This window comes from Mugil cephalus, chromosome 18, assembly GCF_022458985.1.
Source record: "Mugil cephalus isolate CIBA_MC_2020 chromosome 18, CIBA_Mcephalus_1.1, whole genome shotgun sequence".
In the NCBI taxonomy this organism is placed as follows: Eukaryota; Metazoa; Chordata; class Actinopteri; order Mugiliformes; family Mugilidae; genus Mugil; species Mugil cephalus.
The window spans coordinates 15,630,148-15,652,315 of NC_061787.1; the positions used below are offsets into that span (position 1 = coordinate 15,630,148).

Consider the following 22,168-nt stretch of genomic DNA (forward strand, 5'->3'; position numbering starts at 1 on the left):
CTGAAAACTTTCCATTGATAATCACTTCAGGCCCCAGTCACTTTAGTCAATGAAAGAAACCAGTGATGATGAGAGAAGCCATGTTTTTTATAGTATTACTATATGGTGAAAAGAGCAAAAGTAAAATGTCTTACATCGATACAAACTTGGGCTTTCCAAAATTGTCAAATCCATCAGTCTGAAGTATGAAAGCGATCATCTGCTACCCTGTAAACTCAATGTCAACATCACTCTTATCTTCTCACCTCTTCCTTAGCTGCTTTTTTTTCCCCCCAATGAAAACCCATTTAAGTTTGAATGTGTTTGAATTCGACTTTTTTAAACCCTCCCATATAAACCTTGGACAACCTATAATTTTCTCCACTTTAGTGACATCAAGCAAACTGACATCGCAACTTAAATTTAGCGGAAAGACTTTTGTCCTTTTCTGACAACTGACTCTTCAAGTCCCCTCAATTACCCTTCACTAAACCGGGATTTACAGAAAGACATTTGTCACAAAACTGCAAAAACATCCCTCTAGAGCAGAAGTATTTAGTGTGTTTTGCTAAATCTCTGTGCCACACCGCAGGACCCGTCAAGTAGTTTGAGGTGCATCACAATCAGCCTAATTGGACAGGTGTTTGTGAGCCATTATGATACTAAACCGTTGTGTCAGTAGAAGAGCCCCAAAACAGCACGATACCCCTGAAAACCTGCTGAAGGATTAGCACAGTGGTTAAGATGGGAGGGAAGGCTTTTACGTGTCAGAGTTGAGAGAAATTAAGATGGGGGAGAGAGAAACAGAGAAAGAGAAGGAGGGAGATTAAAGAAGAGAAGCACTCGCAGTGTGAGGTAAGCCACAGTCATCTCTTGTCAGCTACCCCTGGTGGGAGTATGTACCCCACACAGAGAAACAGAGACAGACATTAGCCCTCCACTCAACCTCAAACGACTCTCATTTATGCAAAGTGGAAAAGGGATATACAGTAAACAGCTGTAAACTAACACCTCATTACCTTTCATAAGTGTTACAAGCCAAAAATAGTGAAGTTTTTAAATGTGATTGTACATTGATTTAAATCTAAGAAAAAATAAAGTCTTGTATTTGAGAAACTGAAGGTAAATGTTCATTGCTAAATTATTCAAACAATTACCAAACATTTCTGGTGATTAACCACTTGATTCATCAGTGAATAACCTGGCTGGGCTGGGACTACAAGAGAAATAATGGTGTAGAAAAGGACCACCTGATGTCATCTTATGTGGGATCTCTTGGGAAAACATATGGAAACAAAACAGACTGTGAAGCAACAACTTCATACTTTGCAGTAAGCTACACATACACTGTGCCATACACAAAAGTCTATCTTCATGTGTTATTGGGTGAGGCACTCAATGAATAGATCCTTATCGATTTCACCTGAACTACATGTACTGAGGAGCCAATTCAGCCTCTCTTTTGATTTTTCAATGGACCACATGCCCATAGACAGTGAACACCCTCTCCCCACTCCAAGTTCTCCTAAATGACCTCATGAAGTAGGGTGATGCTCTTCATATATCTACCAACAGTGGTGGAAACAGAGCAAAATATCCCCTCATTGATCGGTTGACAGCGCCCAAAGGTCAACAAGGCAGCGTTCTCAGCAGACTGAATGGCCCACATCCAGTCCTGTTGGTAACCGATGAGCCAGTGAGAAACTCAGAGTACTTGAATGAGATGAGCTAAAAGCTGGTGAACAATTTCAAGCATCTGAGAGAGTCCTTTCCTTTTATTCCGTTTTGCCATGACTCATGTGTCTCATATTCATTGCTAAACTGTCCGCAGCCTGGCGAGTTTCACTAAACTGAATGTTTTTGTTTTATGAATCATTTCACTATTCCTCATCTCCCACAAAAGCAACAAAATGCAGATTTATAACAGAGCGGTTGGGTGTCTGTAGTATCGACTGTTACTTTGTCGCAGCCTGGTGTCATTTGCACTTGATTTAATAAAAGTAAAACAATGGACAGTCATGCGTAATGGCACAGCAGTCTGGTGTAGGCGCTTCTCAAATGAGAGGCCACAGAAATATCCTGCTGCCTTCAGATGGCTGCAGTGATTTAATAGAGCTTTTCACGCAGTGTAAAACAGCTGTGGACAACTTATGCTACTACAAATCAATGCAGACTACTTTACTGAGCATTGCTGCTCTAAAAAAAAAAGAGAGAGAGAAAGAAAAAAAGAAGACTTTTTTATGCCAATTTAAAACACATCTATCTGGGGAGTGATTAATCAAAATAACATATTAACATTTTAAGCACCATCAAGTGCACCTGTGTACCAAGAACAGGTGACAGATGGACACAAAACAGACAAGGGTGTGGGACTTCTATTTTCAAAGTACAATCCTAGATCCATTTTCCACGAAAATACCAACGATTCACTTTGTGATGTTTCTTCTGAAGCTCCCACCTGATCACATTTCACACACCAAAAATAACAATAGGTATGTGCACAACTCCTTGCATTGGTTGTAGCAACACGACGAAAAAACAAACAAAAAAAAACAGGGTGCCTGTTATTTCCAGTTTCTGACTGAATTTCTCCCACATCCGTCTTGGCATCTCTCTTTCCACAGTCCCCAGTCACTTCACAGTACTGTCAAACCTTCAACTTGATTTGTGTATCTGTGGCTGTCAAAAGCACTAATGATACTTAGACTGTGCACCTCAAATATTAAAACCTTTTTTGTGTGTTTGCATGTAGATGCAGGCCTTCGTGGACGTTTATTGGTCTTACAGCTCTATCAGATCATTTCTGCATAAATGTCCCCAAGATTTCAGAGTGCATAATGTAGACCTGCAAGCCACTTTTGTTCAGGTCTTGGTAGATGAACATTTTGCATTTTTTCATGGCTTCCCAGAATGTATTCATTTCTTTGTGTGAAAGTGTGAGCACGTGCTAGGACATCTACGTATCGCGTGTGCGTCTGCATGTATGTGTGTCACTAGGGTAATTAGGAATAGGAGGGAGGGTGAGATCAAAGGAGCCACTTTACAGCCTCTGTTTCAGTTCTGATGTGAGCGTGTATCTGCATGCACGTGGCTCCGTCTGCATGCGTGTCTATGTGTGTGTGCTTGCGTGATGATCTCTTCCAAGCTTTGATGCTGTAAGCTCCGTCGGTTAATGTACTACGGATAAAAATACTACACCATGTAATCTGGCATTTATCCCTCGAGAGCAGAAGCCCAAAATGTGACACATGTCAAGAGGAAGGAGGAAAGGAGGAAAGGAAGGCGGGGGGGGGGAGAACAAGTGCAAGCGGGGGGAGAAGAGGAGGAATAATGGAGGTAAGAGACCAAGAGACTGTGCCTCTTCTCCTGCTCTGAGATGATTCAAAAGGTTGTCAAAGATTTGGCATGTGTAGAACAGTTCCCACTAATTATGAGAAATTAATTCAGCACAGCAAAATACAAAGGGAAGACGGATACAGTTTCTCGAAGATGCATTTCAAATGCAGAGTTACTGCAACAGACCAAATGACATATCCAAAATGAACAACTATGGGCATTAGACACAGACCTCTAATTCAAAACCACTACACAACCTTCTGATAAGTCAGAAACAGCTTGTGAATGCATTTACTCTTCAGTTAAGTTGCATCAGACTCTGTAAATCCAGCAATACTGTACCAATAGCTTTTTGTAAAGCTGTCCTTTAGTAAAACTGTCTCATAATTAAGCAAGCTTTAAAAACTAAGTTGAACATATCCTTTTTTTGGTTCCCCAATAATGCATGATTTCCTCTCAAAATGTGAGCAACAACGACAGCAGTAATCCATGTCTACCTCAACAGATGATAGATTGTCATCAGATGCATTTTACACCATTTTGCATATTAATGCAGCTTGAGAAATCTTTTTTTCTCGTGTGAAGCAGTTCAACTGGAAGACAAACATTACGCTCAAGCACAGGACAGGCTGAACATCTAACTGCTGCCAATATCCAAGGAGTCTGGCAATAGGGCAGCCGTGATCAATACATCGAAGTTTATGATTATTGTCAAAAATATGTGGAAGGCTTAATTGTCTTGGAAGAAACTCTGCAGGATTTCTTTAAATGCCGTCACCATGTTAGAAGCTAAGCGCCTCCAGATAGACAGTTTCTGGCATTAATTCTCTCTTGAGGTGCCATTAAAGCACGGACGGCGAGGAGAACGCAACAAGATGAAGTCATTAAAAAAAGGGCTCCAGTCAAATCTCAAATGGATGAAAGGGATGTGGAAAAATACGGAGCGGAAATTCAACATCTCTGTTAGTTTCATCCAGCAGTTTTTAGAATCCCTTCTAATGACTATGAAATAACTGTGAAAGTCCTTTTGCAACATGTTGCTTGTGAAAATTGTTCAACGTACCCAGAAAACAAAGCCGTATCCCGACCTTTGTGCTCACGAGTTGTCACCGACAGTCCTACATATAAGTAAATCATCGCTTCATGAAGATCACAGTTTTCAACATTAGTTTAAAATAATTTAACTTTTTATAAAACTAAGATTTAATTTTTGAGTGTGTGGTTTGTACTACTCTTGAATGCATTATGCTGTACCAACACATGCTTCTATTATTTTGACATCAACATCTTAATTAATTAATCAAGAAACACCTTTGTGTTTAATTCAATCCTGTTTAACCACAAATTATCACGTTAAATACACCATTTCAAGACAAACTGAACATTAAAACATGTTATAAAGTGGGATTCAGTGGAGTATTTAAATATTAGGGTGCATTTGTTTTCACCTGTGTACCTAATTAACTGGCAAGACAGTGTAATTTTTTAACAAGAAGCTAAATTGAATGGTTAACCTCAGAGCTTAGTAAACTAGCAAACACATCCAGGCTCCTCCATGATAGCTTTGCTCATTTCATATAGGCCTACTGCACAACAGCATTATATAGGAAAATACAATTACAACTATGCACTTGCTGAACTACTGGCCAGTCACATGGGAATTATTCACACCACATAGTAACATACAGCAGGCATCCTTCCAGGAAGCAGGTGATGCCACGAATTAAGGGAGCTCACTGCATATTTCCATTTCTGCATTCATGTTTGAAAATATGCCCCCAACACCTTAAACAAGATGACTCGCTGCACTATCCCAAAACACACTTGCACACCACGACAACCTGAGAAAACCATGAGCCAACTAACGAGTGTGACGTGTTTATTTACCGCCACAAAAAAGATCTGCAGGCAACTTTCAAACAATATAAACTAACAAACTTAGTTCACATAAAACAAATACAAAGAAAAAAAAACACAAATAAGGAGGTCCTTACCTTTTAGAAGTGACGTCTTCTGGAAACTCGTGATCGTAAAATCCACACTTGGAAGCGCTTGAAAGTCCATAGCTGTCGGGTTTTCTTATATAACACCAGCATAAAGACGACAAATCCAGCAAGTTTTGGCAACTTCGGACAGTGTCTCGTCTGTTTTCCTCCTTTTCGTTTCGCTATTTTCTTATTTTTTGCTGCTCTCACGCTGACGGCCTCCTTCATGACAGTAGCTAACAGCTAACAACAAGGAACTCTGACCTCCCCGTAACCTCTGACCCTACTATGAATGAATGAATAAATAAATAAATAAATAGAATAGGATAGGCAACTCTTAAATTGCTGTGAAAGTTATTCTTGGTATTTTTAATAACGAAAAATGTGCTGCCGTTGCAACCTTAATTAGGTTAAACTAATTACACACACCTGTGCTTGTCTTTGAAATCTATACTTATCCCTATCTATATCTGCTTTAACTGTCCAACAAAGTTAACCAACTAGGACTAGGCCTACATTTTAGAAATGTATATATATATATATATATATATATATATATATATATATGTGTATATATATATATATATTAATCGTTTTGGGAAAAAACAAATAAAAATATTAAAGTAAAAATAAATAAATAAATAATGGTACAGCTAGCTACCAAAATCAACTTGCTAGCATTCCTTTAGCTCAGCAGACTAATTTACACCCCTCTCATCATTTAATCCCCTCAAAACAATTAAAATAAATACTTACAGGAGTTCTGCTCCACATTATTTCTTGGACAGCTCTTTAGCAAACCCGCCCATCTTATTCTAGAAGAGAAATAAACAAAGCTGGCTTGCTCCTGGCGATAGCCTAGCTGCACACTTAGCATGCAGATATAATTAGCCTCACTGGCGTCATCTAAATACTTTGGCAATACAGACATATGGGAAATTCCTCACGTTTGCTTTTAAGTTGCTAGTATTGTCTTGAATGATTTTATTATTATTTAAGAAAATAAATTTCCTATGACCTAAGATGACAAATCAAATTTTTAGCAACGGTATTTGGACATTTTCCATGTAGTCAGCTGCATATCAAATTCACTGCTCAGATGTATTGATTTTCTCACTGAAGCAGAGCAGAATAGGCATGTTTTTAACTGTGGCTAGCAAGTAAATGAGCGCCGGGGATCTGTCTACCTAAGATGGAAAGGATGAGCATTAATGAAAGTGGGGAATGAGCGTACGAGCGTGTGAGTGGTTGGAAGAGTGTGGCTGAGCAAACAAGTGAGGACGCCTGAGCCTCCACAGAGCTACCAATCAGGCTTGGGAGAAAAAGATAGTTAGGCGTGGAGACCACATGTCAATGGGCCCTAATTGAGCACTTCTCCTTCGTCCTCCACTTCCTACTGACAGGTCGCCCCAGGGCCTATTGGGAGAACACTGGCTTACCGTCACATAGAAAACCAGAGCAATGGATGATAAGGAAAGCGGAGGATGCAGCTTGTCATTTCTCCTTCCCTAGGTTCTCGCCCCCAACCCTTGTGACTCACTTTAGGGTTGATGTGACTCCAACTTTTGAAGAACTGAACTTACCAACTCAGCTTTCTCTTAAACACTGCAAATGGCTGTAGCCTGAAGGCCAGAGTGGGAGACTTGTGACCACGAAATTGCTTCATCAAATTCCTCGACTGCAGGATTGAGGAATACTGCTCTTGAGCAAGGCATGTCAAAATGGCGGCTTGCTGCAAAATTTGAGTTTTTTCCTGCTCTTTCCTAAAACGCCCAGAAATCTGCATTCACTACTTGTGCTACTCAGCGTACTCACCCTCTGATAACAGCTGTAATTTCCAATCAACACTTTTTTGTTATAAGCAGTATTCAATTTGCAACCTCACCACTAGATGTCATTAAATCCTACACACTACTCCTTTAAAGGCACTGGAACCCTTATAGCATGCATTCAACGTATATTACATGATATAAGCCTTCTGTGACATCACCTATATGATTACTGAACAGCAGTTTGAAGCTTGGTGTGGGTGAAATCTAATATCTAGCCTTGATATAATTTAAATAGTTGAATTGTTCCCATACAACACTGGTCATTTGGTCTCAGAGGCTGGGCAGGGTTGGAGTAGTTGGTATTTTTGCTGTTTTGTGTTGAGAGAGATGCATGAGGTGTGTGTCTCGTATATTTCTGCCACGTGTGCTTTTCCTGTGACACATGAACATGTGTACATTGTCAAAATAAATTCTGCGTCATATAACTTTAATGACAATATAATATGTAGCAGCTGATTGAATTGTTATTTTATTTGTGAAATGCATCACTCCACATTTACACTTGGCAAATCAGGATGTGATTGATTAGACTGTGCAAAGTGTTTTAAATACATATTTCGAAATTGTGAAATCTTTTGTCTGGTGGTGAAAACAAGAATGCATAATTTCACTTTTTCCTCATCCACACATTTCCATATTTGCTTATGCTTGTTTAGTGAAGTCAGTTTATGTCATCGTAAAAGAAGAAGAATGTGGCCCTTGAGATCAAAACTCTTTTTGAATTTGTGCCGGACTGTAAATATATTTATTTCTGCCGTAAAGTCAGGCATTTTACGTGTTGGCACTATTGGAGGCAGTTTAAAGTGTTCACCTGAGGCCACTTCATACCAACGAGTGGTTGCTGTGTGTGTTGGTGCTATATTGATCTAAATTGGTGTTAATTTTTTACCCAGTGATTTTATATTTGTCATGTTATGTTATGCTCCTGTTCAGACTGAATGAACCACAATAGAGATGTGAAGCCTTTGAATAAATCAGCTTGATGTGACACCGACTCTACCTGGTTGTACAAAGAGAGTGGAATTTAAGTGATCAGTGGAACAAAAAATTAGGTGGTAGAATGGTCTAATCTCCTTTATTCAGTCAAGAAGTGGCAGGGAGTCAGGGTTGATTTAAGCAGCACATAATTCAGCTGATCATTATAAAAATGATGCAAAGGGCACATTTCAATATTAGACCAGTAGCTGCAAACTCCAACATATGAGCTGTAGCCATAAGAAAGGTCTAAAAATTTGCAAAAGCTTCTCTGAAAAGAGACAAAGACAGTAATGGGCTTTATTTCAAATAACTTTCATCGTTTTGCATATGTAGTATAAAAGCTGTGGAATGCAAATGCTGAATATATCAAAAAACAGATTTTGTCAGGCCATTTGGGCAATGAGAAGCAGGTGGAGTGCAGAGTAAGGTTGAAGAGGTGTGGGTGCATACACACACACACACACACACACACAAAGCGCTTTGTTCCCTCGGGTGGACCATGGAGCCGTCAAAACCACTCTGATTTTGAATTAGCTCTGATTGGCTGTCATTGCAGTGTGTGCCACACAGCTGAGACCACTCAAATCCACACACACATACGCACTTTTATGGTCTGGGCATCATGTTTCACTAAACTGCTGAGTTCTCGAGGCTGTAACTCGTGTGGCTTTAAGAGCTGTGGTTGAGTATAAATGTACGTGTGTGTGTGTGTGTGTGTGTGTGTGTGTGTGTGTGTTTGACTGCAGAGAATGTGTGTTTGCAATGTATTCAAATTAGCAGAGGGTGGGGGCCTACATGGACATGGTTTTATGGCTCTTGCACACTCTGGATATTCTCTGATGGTCTGCAATCGGACATTTCAACAAACCTCCAAAAACATCTAACTTTATACATGTATATTTTCTTTCCACACAGATCTGGTATTGTTCTTTTGTTCTTGGCACCACTGGGATCTCTGTCATGTCTGACTGAGTATTTTATTGTAAACCTTGTTTGACCTGTAAAAGTAAACACAGTGTGAGAAAGTCGTTGTATGTCAGTATCTTTACTGACTCGCTAAGTGCTACAAACTGAACTAGTGAAAGAGTTCGTCACCAGAATCCATACTAAAATATTCTAGAGCACTTGTTTAAATGATACAAATTTATTTAATTTTAAGTTTTTCCATAAATGTCCTCTGACCACTAGCTCACCCACTAAGTAAAATGTGGGAGCATGCATCCAAAAGAAGTAGATCTGCCCAAGGGATGCCACAGAGCCAACGAAGACTTGTGTGGCTACATCAGCAGGGGTTTACCAGCTACTGTAGATGAGTTTGGGTTGGCTGCTCATCCAACAAACCGGAGATCAAAATGCGTCTCGGTAAGCATCATTTCTTTTCCCAAAGTCAAGTTGGTTGGAACAGCAAAAATAAGCAGTAAAGGGGAATGTGTGTAAAAACAATAATAAAAAAAAAATCTATTTCAATTTTCAAACCAAAGCTTGATTCCATCTATGTAAGCCTCTGGATCAGGTTTCTCTGTGAACAGCAGCCCATTTGTTCCAAAATGTGGTTAATAAAAAGAAGGCATGAATACACGCATACGCATGTAACACACACACTTAAATGTATGTACATATATTCCATTTCTTTGTGTTTGTCAAAGTCAAATTGAATACACATGTTTACATTTTGAAGACAACGAGCGATTCCCTGTATCCCAAATCATTAAATGTTAACATTAAAACTCTCTTTAAAATCAAGGTAAATGAGTTGCGTGTCCTTCAACAGTGACGGAAACATGAATAGTGTGTGAATAAAACTTTCCAGTAACATAATGCAGGGATGCCGATTCCTTATTTGTGATACATTAGCACCATCTAGTGGTAATGTACATGATTGCAAATCTACCTGTACACAGCAAATCCGGACAGCATTCATAGCACTTCACTATTTCTACATTTGTTGTGTTACAGTCTTATCCCAAAACGGATAAAATTAAATTTCCCCCAAAATTCTACACACAACATCCCATAATGACAATGTAAAAAAGTTCTTTTTGAGAATTCTGCAAATTTATTAAAAATAAAAAACTAAGAAATCACATGCACATAAGTATTCACAGCATTTGCCTCAAAATTGAGCTTAGGTGCATTCTGTCTCCATTGATTATCCTTGAGGTGTTTCTACAGCTTAATCGAAGTCCACCTTTGGTAAATTCAGTTCATTTGACATGATTTGGAAAGGCACACACCTATCTATACAAGGTCCCACAGTTGACAGTGAATGTCAGGGCACAAACCAGTCATGAAGACAAAGGAATTGTCTGTAGACATCCGAGACAGAATCTGCCTAAGTTTTGAATCTGGGGAATGGTACAAAGATTTCTCCTGCTTTAAAGGTCCAAATGAACAGGAAGAAGAACCACCAGGACTATCCCTGGAGCTGGCCGGCTGTCTAAACTGAATGATCAGGGGAGAAGGGTTCCTAGTCAGGGATGTGACGAAGAGACAAGGACAACCATTTCTGCAGCAATCCACCAATCAGACCTGTATGGTAGAGTGGCCAGATGGAAGCCCCTCCTTAGTAAATGAGTAATGAGACAAAGACTGCACTCTTTTGCGTAAATTCCAAGGGTCATGTTTGGAGGAAACCAGCCACACCTCGTCACCAGGTCAGTACTATCCCTACAGTAAAGCACGGTGGCGGCGGCATCGTGCTGTGATAATGTTTTTCAGCAGCAGGAATTGGGAGACTAGTCGTGATAGAGGGAAAGATGAAGGCATCAAAGTACAGAGCCATCCTGGATGAAAACCTGCTCCAGAGCGCTCTTGACCACAGCCAAGATATCAAAGGAGTGGTTTCAGGACAACTTTGTAAATGTCCATGAGCATCTCCAGCAGTCCATCATCTGATGATTGCTTGATGACACCAACACAGTTGCTCTCTTCTGGGGATGAGTCCCCCAAGCCGAGAAGAACATAGCCTGCTGGTGTCGGAAATGATAGTCAAGTTCAGAAGGGAGCTCACCCTACTCTCCTCCCCGATGGAACCGCTGCAAGCAGAGATGAATCCTGCTGAGAACTGTCATCTCACACCAACCTGAAATAGGACAGTAACACTTCATCCATCACTGGCAGCACATTTCTTTTCCTGAGACAGCCGAGAAAGTGCAGGCTGTCACAGACTGTACTAACATCATCACACCTTCCATCACTGTCTAGTTTGGCTCTCCTATGTCGCTCTCTAAGTGGAGAGCATCCAGCATATTGTGCATTGTGCTGAGCAGATCATTGTCTCTCTTCAACAGACTGGGATGGAAAAGAGGGCAAGGAGTCATGACTAACTCCTTTTGTTGTGGTTTATACCCTTGTATTCCTAGTTCTCCCTTGAGACAACCTGAGAAAACCCATGTCCTGATGAGTCACAACTGTGGTCATAAGGTTATGCCTGATCGGTGTATTTTACTCACTCCTCACTCATTTATATATTTTGTAGCATTAGTATATCTATACATTCTATATCATTTCTTCTTTCTTTCTTTCTTTCTTTCTTTCTTTCTTTCTTTCTTTCTTTCTTTCTTTCTTTTGGTTTGGTTTTTAACTCTAATACCTCTTATGGACAAGTTATACACCTGGACTTTACACTTGCAGTGACTCTGATACTGACTTGTAAATATATAATCACGTTTATGAGTCTGGGAAAAGTATTCTAGTATGTTGGGGGTTAAAAAGTTCAGCTTTTAATGACCGCAGTCAGAGCACATTTAGACAGAATTACTTCGGGCCTTTCAGCTAACACGTAACATCTCGGTTGGCCATGAGAACTCACGTTCAGCCGTGCGCCAACATCAACATATTAACCACGTATATCACATAACTGAAGCAGAAATGAAAACAAAAAGCAATCCCCATGGTGAACGTGATGAACCATGGCTAATAGTTTTAACAGGGGACAAAAGCATGTTTTCATCAAAGTCCTGGGAAAATTAGGGACAACATTTTTCTTTTCTTTTTATTTTTTTAACCCTTCCCTCACAGCACTGTAACACTACATCCAGTAAATCTATGACTTAAAAGCAAGTATAACCAGCTGGTTGATAGAATTTATAACACTGTAGGCTCTAGATACCATCTACAGAAAACTAAAGTTGGAAATGTGAAGACACAATATGTACTAATAATAACATGAGTAGACACAACTCACACAGTGATATAGAGTAGATTAGAGTGACTTTTCTTTTGTCCACACAAGCAGTTTACACCAAAGTGAACCCAGCACTATTTTGAGAAAAACCCTCCAAACTACTGCTTTTCATATCAACAGTAATAATTTTAAATTAAATTTAAATCATGGGAATGTGGATAAAATCTAGGTGCATGAAATACAGAAGCAAAAGTTGACAGTACTTGAACATGTTTGCTGTGTGGTACGTGGCACCCGTAAACCCAGTTTCCATGTACTCTCAAAAAAGTCCAGTAGAGGTCACTGTTAATCAAGTTTTCACATCCGGCATAACAAGAATATTGTGTAGGTCTCGCTTGTGCCGCAAAAACAGTGACTCATCAGAGAATGGACAAGGGTCTTCTCAGGGTGTCCTTGCCACAGAATGTTGCTAGTGGGGGCCTTTGGGTCCTATGTAGAGGGGAGGGGCGTCTGTGGATCAGGCTTGTTCCACTCTATCATACAGACACTTAAACAGTTTGGGATCTAGTGAATTTGTAGACTAGGTCAACCTTGTGCTGTTTCTCATGATTTTTTTTATTTTATTTTTTTATTTTTTTATTGTTGTTCCTAAACCATTGTTGCGTGTGTGTGTGTCTGTGTCAGACCGCATCCTGCTGGGGAAGACTGCTGCCACCAAGGAGTGTCATTGCTATGGGATGGGGGTGCCTAGTCTGATCTAGGTGGGTGCTACATGTCAACATCCACATGCAATGTTGCATTGTTACAAGCTTTTGTCAGTGTTATTTATTTTTTCCATCAGGGGTTTTCCTGCTGCGGCTGAGAAGTGTACTTTGAACGGTTCAACGAGTGTAGGGTTGCATGGGTGGAGCAGGGTGCTGAAGGATAGTGTATTTACAACAAACCCAGGGCCCGATACATTCCTAAACATGTTTTTACTGTAAGCCTTCAGACGCTATCTGAATCTAGTATTGACAGGCTGTTCTGAAACCACAACTCTCAGAAAACTGTTGGATACAATCTCTGACGAGATGAGATACCTGCATGGCAAAAGGGTCATTGTGTCTCAGTGCCCCCGTGATTAGATCCCTGCTTACGTCAATGCATTCAAGGACTATACAGATATTTTATGATTGAAAATGTCACGGGTTCTACTGTAATAAACATTTTGACTCATAAGTGAAGAGTGCAAGGCTTTTTCACTACCGCAAAGCCTACCCTTCAGCAGCTGTTGGAAGGTTTGCGATAGCTTAAGAAAATAACTTTATTGACCTGCTGTTGACCTCTTTCTGCTGCTGAATATCCTGGCCACCACAGCCATCACTGCTGGAAATAAAAGTTTTTATCATAACAATGTCACTAGTGAGGAAGTATATGACACACTGATAAATGTTTTGCATATCTATATAATCTGTATTTATACAATTTGCATCAGATACAAGTACATCAAAGCATATGAATATACTGTAGGAAACATGCATTGCTTTGTTACTTTCTTCTTCAGATGTTAAATAATAGTCACTAAAATTCAGCTTTTAACTGGGAAATTTGACTTTTATTGTGAAGCGGTCACCACTATTCATGAAAAAGAGCTAACAAAAATGAACCTGCAGTATTTTATTTTATTTTTTCGAAGCGGATCAGTTTGAAATAGGAGGGAATAAGGCAACAAGCCCCATCGAGCTGTTAGATGAGAAGCTGCAGACGACAGGTTCTCAACTTTCCACTGTTTGACTCACGCCACAATAAAATCAGATTACAGTTGCTCACGGAACAATTGGGAAAGGCTGAACCACTTTGTTGCCTGATGTGAAAATGACAAGGCCGTCACCGGTGACTTCGAGGAAACATACAAAACATATCCCTGGAAGTACACCGGTGACGTCTGAGGAGAACATACCATGACATTTGGGGGAAACGTTTGTACACATGCATGCTTGGACTAGTGGCCTGCTCCTGTCATTACCTACAACTGAAACTGAAAGAATGTAGCCAATGGTGAGCTTGAGATATGAAGAAAATTTAGCTATGCTAATGTGTAAAGTTCAACAAAATTTGGTTTAAATGTTCTTCAATAACTAAATGCAGACATTATATGGTGAACTGTGAGGCGAGGCTAACAAGACCTCTAAGCTAATGAGCCCTCTGACTCAGCTGCTGATGTCATTTTTATCTCCTTTGACCCTTTGTATCAGCTCAGAGTTTAAACTGTTTTATTCTTCCAAATAACCACGTTATCTACTCGTCACGTCACTGACACAGTAGCTAGTTTGACATGACATGAAAGCCATATGCTGAAAGGCTGTGCTCATTCTTTAAGCCCAGACAAAAGGCAAAATGCTACAGCACTTAACAGACTTCCAGAAAGTAGATTTCTTTCTTCTTTTTTTTAAAAAAAAAAAATCTCATATAGATAGAATAGATTCTGAAAGATCTTGACACAGAAGGACAATCTTATCAGTTTTATATTACACGTGCGATCACAGCATAATAAAAGATAAACAGCGACCACTTCATTCACAGTGAAACTGACATTCCCCTTCCACTGTGGTCTCAGGGGGCAGGAAAGAGTGAAACCCGATCTTTTTTTTTTTTTTGTACCGTAGTCTTAATTCCTGTTTTTCAAGTTATTTGGTTCGGTTTAGTTTCAGTTGTTTAAACGTGACACATTTTAGTTTCTGCATTAGTTTTAGTTCATGTGTATGTATACCATATGTATAAATGAACGAGGATGGTGTTTGTCAGGAGTAATATTTAAGAAGTTCATAGTATTAGTTTACTGGGCAGCTTACTGGGATAACTATGCCTGTGTTTTATCTACGTTCTATTAATATGTTACACTGCTCTGATAAAGTAAATGGTCACAATACATTGTTATACAATAATGCTTTCTTGGTAACTGTTTATCCGTGAAGACCTGGTTCCTGCTGAAAACAAATAAGTAGTAAGGTGCGGCCTGTGTAACCAACACCATTCTTGTTAGCATTTCCTTGTTTTTGTAAGCACCCCCCACCTCCGCCTCCCTTCCTCCTCACTGTCCTTGTGACTGCTTAACTCGAACACAATAGGAAGTGTCCTTATCAGTGGTTTTCCGGGAGACTTTTACAAGAGGCAGAAATTTCCTTGTTCTTCGTTGAAAGCAACGGGATCTGCCTTTTATCTCGTGAGACCAGCTCTACAAGAACGGCGGCAGCTGGCTGACTCACTTGGACACCTACATGTTTCAAGGGACACGTTACTGCCTGAGGAGCGTATATGCAGACACACGCTCGTGGACCTGGCTCAGGCCGTCTTTCGAGGCTGACAAATTCTCCTTCTTTGAGGACTTTTTTGAGGAGTTATTGTAGGTAACTTGCCACTCTTTTCTCTGGACTCTGCCAATCACATGCCAAGAGAGGACCTAGTTTTACAGCATATATAGTATTAACATCGTTGATTGGTTTAGATTTATGTCTTTTTTAAGCTTGTGGAATACTTTTTTGTGTAGAATATTTAAGTAATTCCTCCTTTAATACATTACTTTTTGTTTGGTTAGTCTAAAATCACGTGGAAGTACGGTACACATTAAAGGAACTCATGTACAGGAAGTGATGACGGTGTTACACGCATACTCAGGCAACATAAACAGGCAATATACCATTTACAACTGACCGGCATAATTTATTCCAAGGAAACTCTTCGTTCACTATGATTAAATATTAACCTCATTTGTTAGGCTTCACTTGAATGAGGAAGCGTAAAGAAACTAAAAACCGGTGTGGTTGCTCTTGTGCTTTGAACACTTCTGACTTGCAAAGACAGATGCCGGTTTAGAGAACTGTAAGAGAGCTTGTCAGTTTGTAGAGGTTCTCACTGAGGAAAGCAAAAATGTCGCGGAAACTCTTCAACTACATGTCACTTTTAACATGCTTCAGCATAGCATGTTTTGTTGTGGTTTTCCTCTACGGAAAAAACTTCAATATTGCCCCAGTAGTATATCCCGTGGGGACTGAAAACAAAGGGATAAAAGAAGACCTCCCTGTCCCGTTGGAAAAGACAACTGAAGCCACAGAATACGACGCAGAAAAGCCATTGGAAAGATGCCCTGACACCCCTCCAAATCTTGTGGGCCCTCTACTCGTGGAGTTTAATTCTGTGCGGACCTTGGATGGGGTGAGGAAGGAGATCGGTCCGCCACTTCAGCTGGGAGGCCGGTACAAGCCAAAAGAATGTATCCCGCATCAGAAGGTAGGTGAACAAGTGGAGAGGCAAATCAGTACATACTTAAACTCTGAAAGTACATATTGAACAGGAGGTAAAGGATAAAAATAAAGAGTTTTGACTCATTACACCATTTGTGTAATGAGTCAAAATGATAATATTTAAATCAGCAAAGGGAAATATTTCAGCAATAAGGGCAATAAATCAGCAATTAAGCTGAAAACAAATCGTAATGAAAAATGTTTTCTGGCCTTCAGTGGGTACTTTGACAATTTCTTGGGATACTGACATTTTTGCTTCTCAGCTTTTACCTTTTTTTGTCCATGTTAAATTTAAAGTTTTAACTTGTATAAATAATAAAAATCCAATCAAAAAATGACATTAATAACATGAATAAGAAAGTCATCCAAGGAAAGTTTCTAATGTTGCGTACAGTGCAAAGATCATGTCGTTTTCGCACCTGACCAAGACGACACGGTTCGACTGGGGAGTTTATTTGTTTTGTTCTTTTTTTGTCTTTTTCGTTTGTCATTTGTTTCAGTTCTGCTTTCACGGTTTTGAAGAGTACCAAACTTTATGAGTAACGTCTCAGTTGAAAGGGCAGCTCACCGGTTGTACGATGTAGGAGAGGAACCAGAGTTCAGTTGTTTGGTCTGCACCAGATTTCGGTTGAGCTTTCACACCTGCTCAAACGAAGTGGACTATTGGAGGAAATCAACTCTGGTCCGATTGCTCTTTTAAAAAGTAAATTAGATGCTCAATACTTTACTGATTACTTGATTTCAAAAGTGACTAAGTTATCACTCCTTTGTGATGATGGGATGCCAGTGGCTGCCCAAAACCTTTGAAAACCCACAGCACATGTTACCATTACCTCTTCTGAGACTGATGCTAATAAAGTATCAGTTAAATTTTGCCAACTTATGCTCTTTAAGTGGTTATGCTGCATGTGTAGTTTGTCTTCACACAGTGAATGCAGATGGATGCACATTAAATGGCCCTATTAAACCACATCATCAATAAACTGAGAGCTGACATACTGACATTTCCTTTACTTACAAAAACAGCCTTAATGACATTCACTCAAAAGCAACTTTGATTTCCTTCTTTATAGGGTAATTATCTTCTCTACTGCTGTAGCTGCAGATCACTTCAAAACCCAAGCAATGATTTTACCTTCATTTATTTAAAATTATGAAAATATTAATTCGGTCAGTATCTCATTTGGTCAGTTTCATTCAATTTTAAGTATTCAACTCTTATCCCTCAGGGCTCGGGGAAGTAGAACTCACATGATCAAAGTACTCACAGTCAGCTTTATCTTACGTGTTGTCATTCTGCTTTTATTTCTCCCCTCATGCCTTGTGTTTTCTAAAAACAGGTAAAACCAAAAACAATAAACTGAGAGCTGACATACTGACATTTTCCTTTACTTATAAAACAGCCTTAATGACATTCACTCAAAAGCAACTTTGATTTCTTTCTTTATAAGGTAATTATCTTCTCTACTGCTGTAGCTACAGATCACTTCAAAACCAAAGCAATGATTTTACCTTCATTTATTTTATTTATTCATATTTTTTTAAATTATTGTCTATACTTGTCAACGTCAGACCAAAAGAAAGATGAAAAGTATTAATTCGGTCAGTATCTCATTTGGTCAGTTTCATTCAATTTTAAGTATTCAACTCTTATCCCTCAGGACTCCGGGAAGTAGAACTCACATGATTAAAGTACTCACAGTCAGCTTTGTCTTACACGTTGTCATTCTGCTTTTGTTCCTCCCCTCATGCGGGGGAATTTTCTAAGAACAGTTTAAACCATAAACAGTAAACTGAGAACTTTGACATTTCCTTTACTTAGAAACGGCCTTAATGAGATTCACTCAAAAGAAAACTTACTTTACTTTCATTTCTTTAGGTGGCAATCATCATACCTTTCCGGAATCGTCACGAGCACCTGATCCACTGGCTTTATTACCTCCATCCTATATTAATACGACAGCAGCAGGACTACGGCGTGTATGTCATCAACCAGTATGGAGATGGCGTGTTCAACCGGGCGAAACTGATGAATGTAGGATTTGCTGAAGCAAGCAAGGACTATGATTATGACTGCTTTGTTTTCTCTGACATAGACCTGGTTCCCCTGGACGACCGCAATCTTTACAAGTGTTTTGACAATCCGAGACACTTGGCTGTGGCGATGGACAAGTTTAACTTCCACCTACCCTATAGCACCTACTTTGGTGGCGTGTCCTCACTATCCAAGGAACAGTTCTTGAAAATTAATGGCTTTCCTAACACTTACTGGGGCTGGGGTGGTGAGGACGATGATATCTACAGGAGAGTTGTCCACCGTAGAATGTCCATTTCTCGGCCCGACTCTTATACCGGAAGGTACAGGATGGTCAAACATCAAAGGGACTTGCACAATGAGCCTAATCCAGCAAATCCTGACAAACTAAACCGAGCGGAACGCACCATGGACCGAGATGGTATTAATTCCCTCAAATACACGGTCAAGGAAATTATAAAGGATGTACTGTACACTTACATTACTGTGGATGTTCAGGCTCCGAAGAGCTGAGTAAGGATGTTCATTAAAGACTGAAGAGAACTGAAAAAAAAAACCTGGGAGGTACTGGTGGCTGTTTGGTCATGGTTTATTCTTGAAATCTCTGCGTTCGGTGGCTCTTAATTACCCTAGGACTGCTACGTGTACTGGTGAAGGCTTATGCATGGAAATGTATGCGTATGTGTCCAAGTGAACACACACAGAGATTAGTTTAAGTTCTTCACAGCTGTGTAGGTGTGGATCTACAGGCAGGCTTCTGTGGAGCTTTCCCTCCGAATTGCCTGCCAAGAGTCAAATAGTTTATTATAATTTTTGTGATTTAACCCTTAAAAGCCTGAACGTATAGCTGGTGATACGTCAAAGCACGCGGTATTTGAATTAAAGTGTGGCTGAACGCTGACAAGTTGTGCTTTTGTCTGGAAGACATTCCCGACATATCAAGGGTATAATTAACTTCGTTTTTACGAACAAATTCCTCCAAACAACTCTCTCTTCCTGGGGCTACCCGGTCTTGTATTGCTCACCAACCTGCAGCCGACAGTAGCGGTGCGTCATCGTTACGGTAATGGCAACTTTTTCCCCCAGACAGCGCAACTTCAAGTGCTCAGGCACACTTTGAATTTTGGCCATCGGTGAGTTATGCTAATTCAAATACTGCAAGCTTTTATTTATGCACAGGTCTTGAAGGGTTAACTCACCAATATCTTCTTGTTCACTGTGGCTTTTAAATGCGATAAGTTCACTTTGATTTTTGTTTCATGCATTTGTACTTTTTGCAATTATTAACTGAATGATATGAAGGACTGTGTGTTAAGTTAAACTATTTATGGCAGTGCCTTCGCATGTGATTTCTGTCTACATATCTTCATGAGAAGATAAACGCATCACTCAACAATGACTCATGCATACTGACGAGGTGGAAGGCATACTTTGTAGTTTGTTAGCAATGCTGTTAAACGAGAGAGGAGAGAGCTGGTTTAAAGAACCCAGTGTTCTGTTTTTTTTTGTTTTTTTTTTTTGTTTTTGATTTTCTGTTTTGTTTTGTTTGTTTTTTTCTGTTTGCTCATGGAAACATGCAAAAAGTTGCAGGCGTTGCCACTTGATTAAAACAACAACCTTTCAGAATATATGTATGGCCTAAAAGTTTTATGCAACAGATGCCTGGCTAATCTGTTTCCTTTATGAAGTAAGTTCCTGTGATGGAATGGCATACGAGGCGGTGAAGGGATTTTGTGCATTGTGCTTTATTTATTATTTTATAATTATTTTCAGGGTTTAGTGATACTGGTACACACTGGAGATGCTGATTGTGAATATGTAATACATATGGAATGGAATACTGGAAAGGTACTTTTATAAATATGTGGAAAATAAAAAATGTTTAAAGTGTTCTGTAGTTGATCCTGTGATTAACATTTAGCACTATTTACTGGGACAATTCTATGGCGTTCTGACCTTTGGTTAAGACTGATATGGGACAGTTATTTTTAGTAGTAGTAATGCTCTGGTTCATGTTGTCTCTTTGTCTTCTCTCTTTAACAGATTGGTTTGCTGTTTTTCAGATATTTGCAGTAGCATTCCACAAAAGACTTTGATGATCAGAGGGAAATGTTCGGTTTGTCTTTAATTATTCAGTGAACGTTAAAGCTACACACACTATGTACTAAGAGCCTACCCTAAACAGGGTTGGGGTTAGTGTACATTAGGTTGGGGTTTAGGGTAATTGTCTTCTCTACTGCTGTTTCTGTAGATCACTTCAAAACCCACGCAATGATTTTACCTTTATTTATTTTTTTAAAAATGTATTGTCTATACCTGTCAACATCACACCAAAAGAAAGATGAAAAGTATTATTTTGGTCAATTCGTTTAATTTTAAGTATTCAAGTCTTATCCCTCTGGGCTTGGAGGAGTAGGAGTGACTTGCGTAAATTACTCACAGCCAGCATTGTCTTACATGTTGTCATTCTGCTTTTGTTTCTCCCCTCACACAGGGTGTTTTCTTATAACAGGTATAACGGAAAAGCCTTAGGGGCGAAAGAAATATGAACCGTCAGCCTAGTCAAGCAGAGGACGCTTTAGAACGACTACTCTAAAGTACTCTGCTCAGGATACACAGCAAACTCTATTACAACCATACAGAGGCTACGTAGTAGCCCAATGTCCTTATGAATATTTAATCAGTGCTGCTCATGTGCTCATGTGACATGGGGTGCCAGTTTGAAATGTTTTTCTTAACGAATGCGCCATTATCAACAATAACACAAAATTAGATTGCGCCAAAAATACAAAACCGTTTTCCACCTGGAATCTATGTAGAGCACACGCAGACCAGATGGAGACATGCTCCTGGGTATTGGAATTTACTTTCCACTCTTGTAGGAATGTAGGCCGAACCACGGCTACAGCGCTGCGGGGAATGTGGGCGGGAGCTGTTGGTCAAACTCAATACAATCAACAAACTAAATCATGGGACGTGTAAAGTGGCAATCATCTTAACACTGAGAGATACCAGTGTGCCAATGATTGGGTCATTGCGCCAAAGGTTGCCGACCCCTGTCGTAAATGAGTGGCAGCTGCCCGGAAAGCCAACCCACATTATTGTTGCTGGCACTAAATCATGACTGAATCATGTTGTGTGATAGCATGTGTATAATTGGAGCTGTAACCATGCACAATTAATGTCACAAATCATACATATCAGTGGATCATCTGTGACAGTTCTTGGGCACCCACATCCTGGGCCAATACTATCAGGTAACTAACGGTTATGAGAAATTAGACAGTTGATGTTCTGCAACAGGACAATGATAAATAAATAGGTTCAGTGTTAAAAGGTAGGAACAAAACTCCTCAAGGAGTCCTGCATGAAAGCCTGCAAGCATGAGCAGGCCTCATCCACCAGCAACCTCAGAAAGCTAATTCAATTCAATTCAATTTAATTCAAGCCAACAGTCACCATTTGCTGGTGTCAGGCAGCTTGTGATCCTGTGACACTAGATGTGACAAAACTTAGAATAAAATGATGCCAAAATGAAACAGACAGGCTGGTCTTATTGTTTTTCATCGTCTTCTTATCAGAACATTGAAATGCACAGATATCATGCATCAGAGCCG

At 39.7% G+C, this 22,168-nt stretch overlaps 1 protein-coding gene across 1 annotated transcript; it reads left to right on the forward strand.

The window, feature by feature from the left end:
• Positions 1-15,313: 15,313 nt before the first annotated feature.
• LOC124995861 (beta-1,4-galactosyltransferase 1-like) lies at positions 15,314-20,441 on the forward strand. Its single transcript, XM_047568584.1, has 2 exons — positions 15,314-16,502; positions 18,396-20,441. The coding sequence occupies exons 1-2, from the start codon at positions 16,143-16,145 to the stop codon at positions 19,062-19,064; spliced, it is 1,029 nt and encodes a 342-aa protein (XP_047424540.1). The 5' UTR covers positions 15,314-16,142; the 3' UTR covers positions 19,065-20,441.
• Positions 20,442-22,168: the final 1,727 nt, after the last annotated feature.

Bases quoted from the DNA above. Each gene is read 5' to 3' on its own strand.
- LOC124995861 (XM_047568584.1), top strand. From the start codon at position 16,143: ATGTCGCGGAAACTCTTCAACTACATGTCACTTTTAACATGCTTCAGC. The intron at 16,503-18,395 runs GTAGGTGAACAA...TCATTTCTTTAG, and splicing joins AATGTATCCCGCATCAGAAG to GTGGCAATCATCATACCTTT.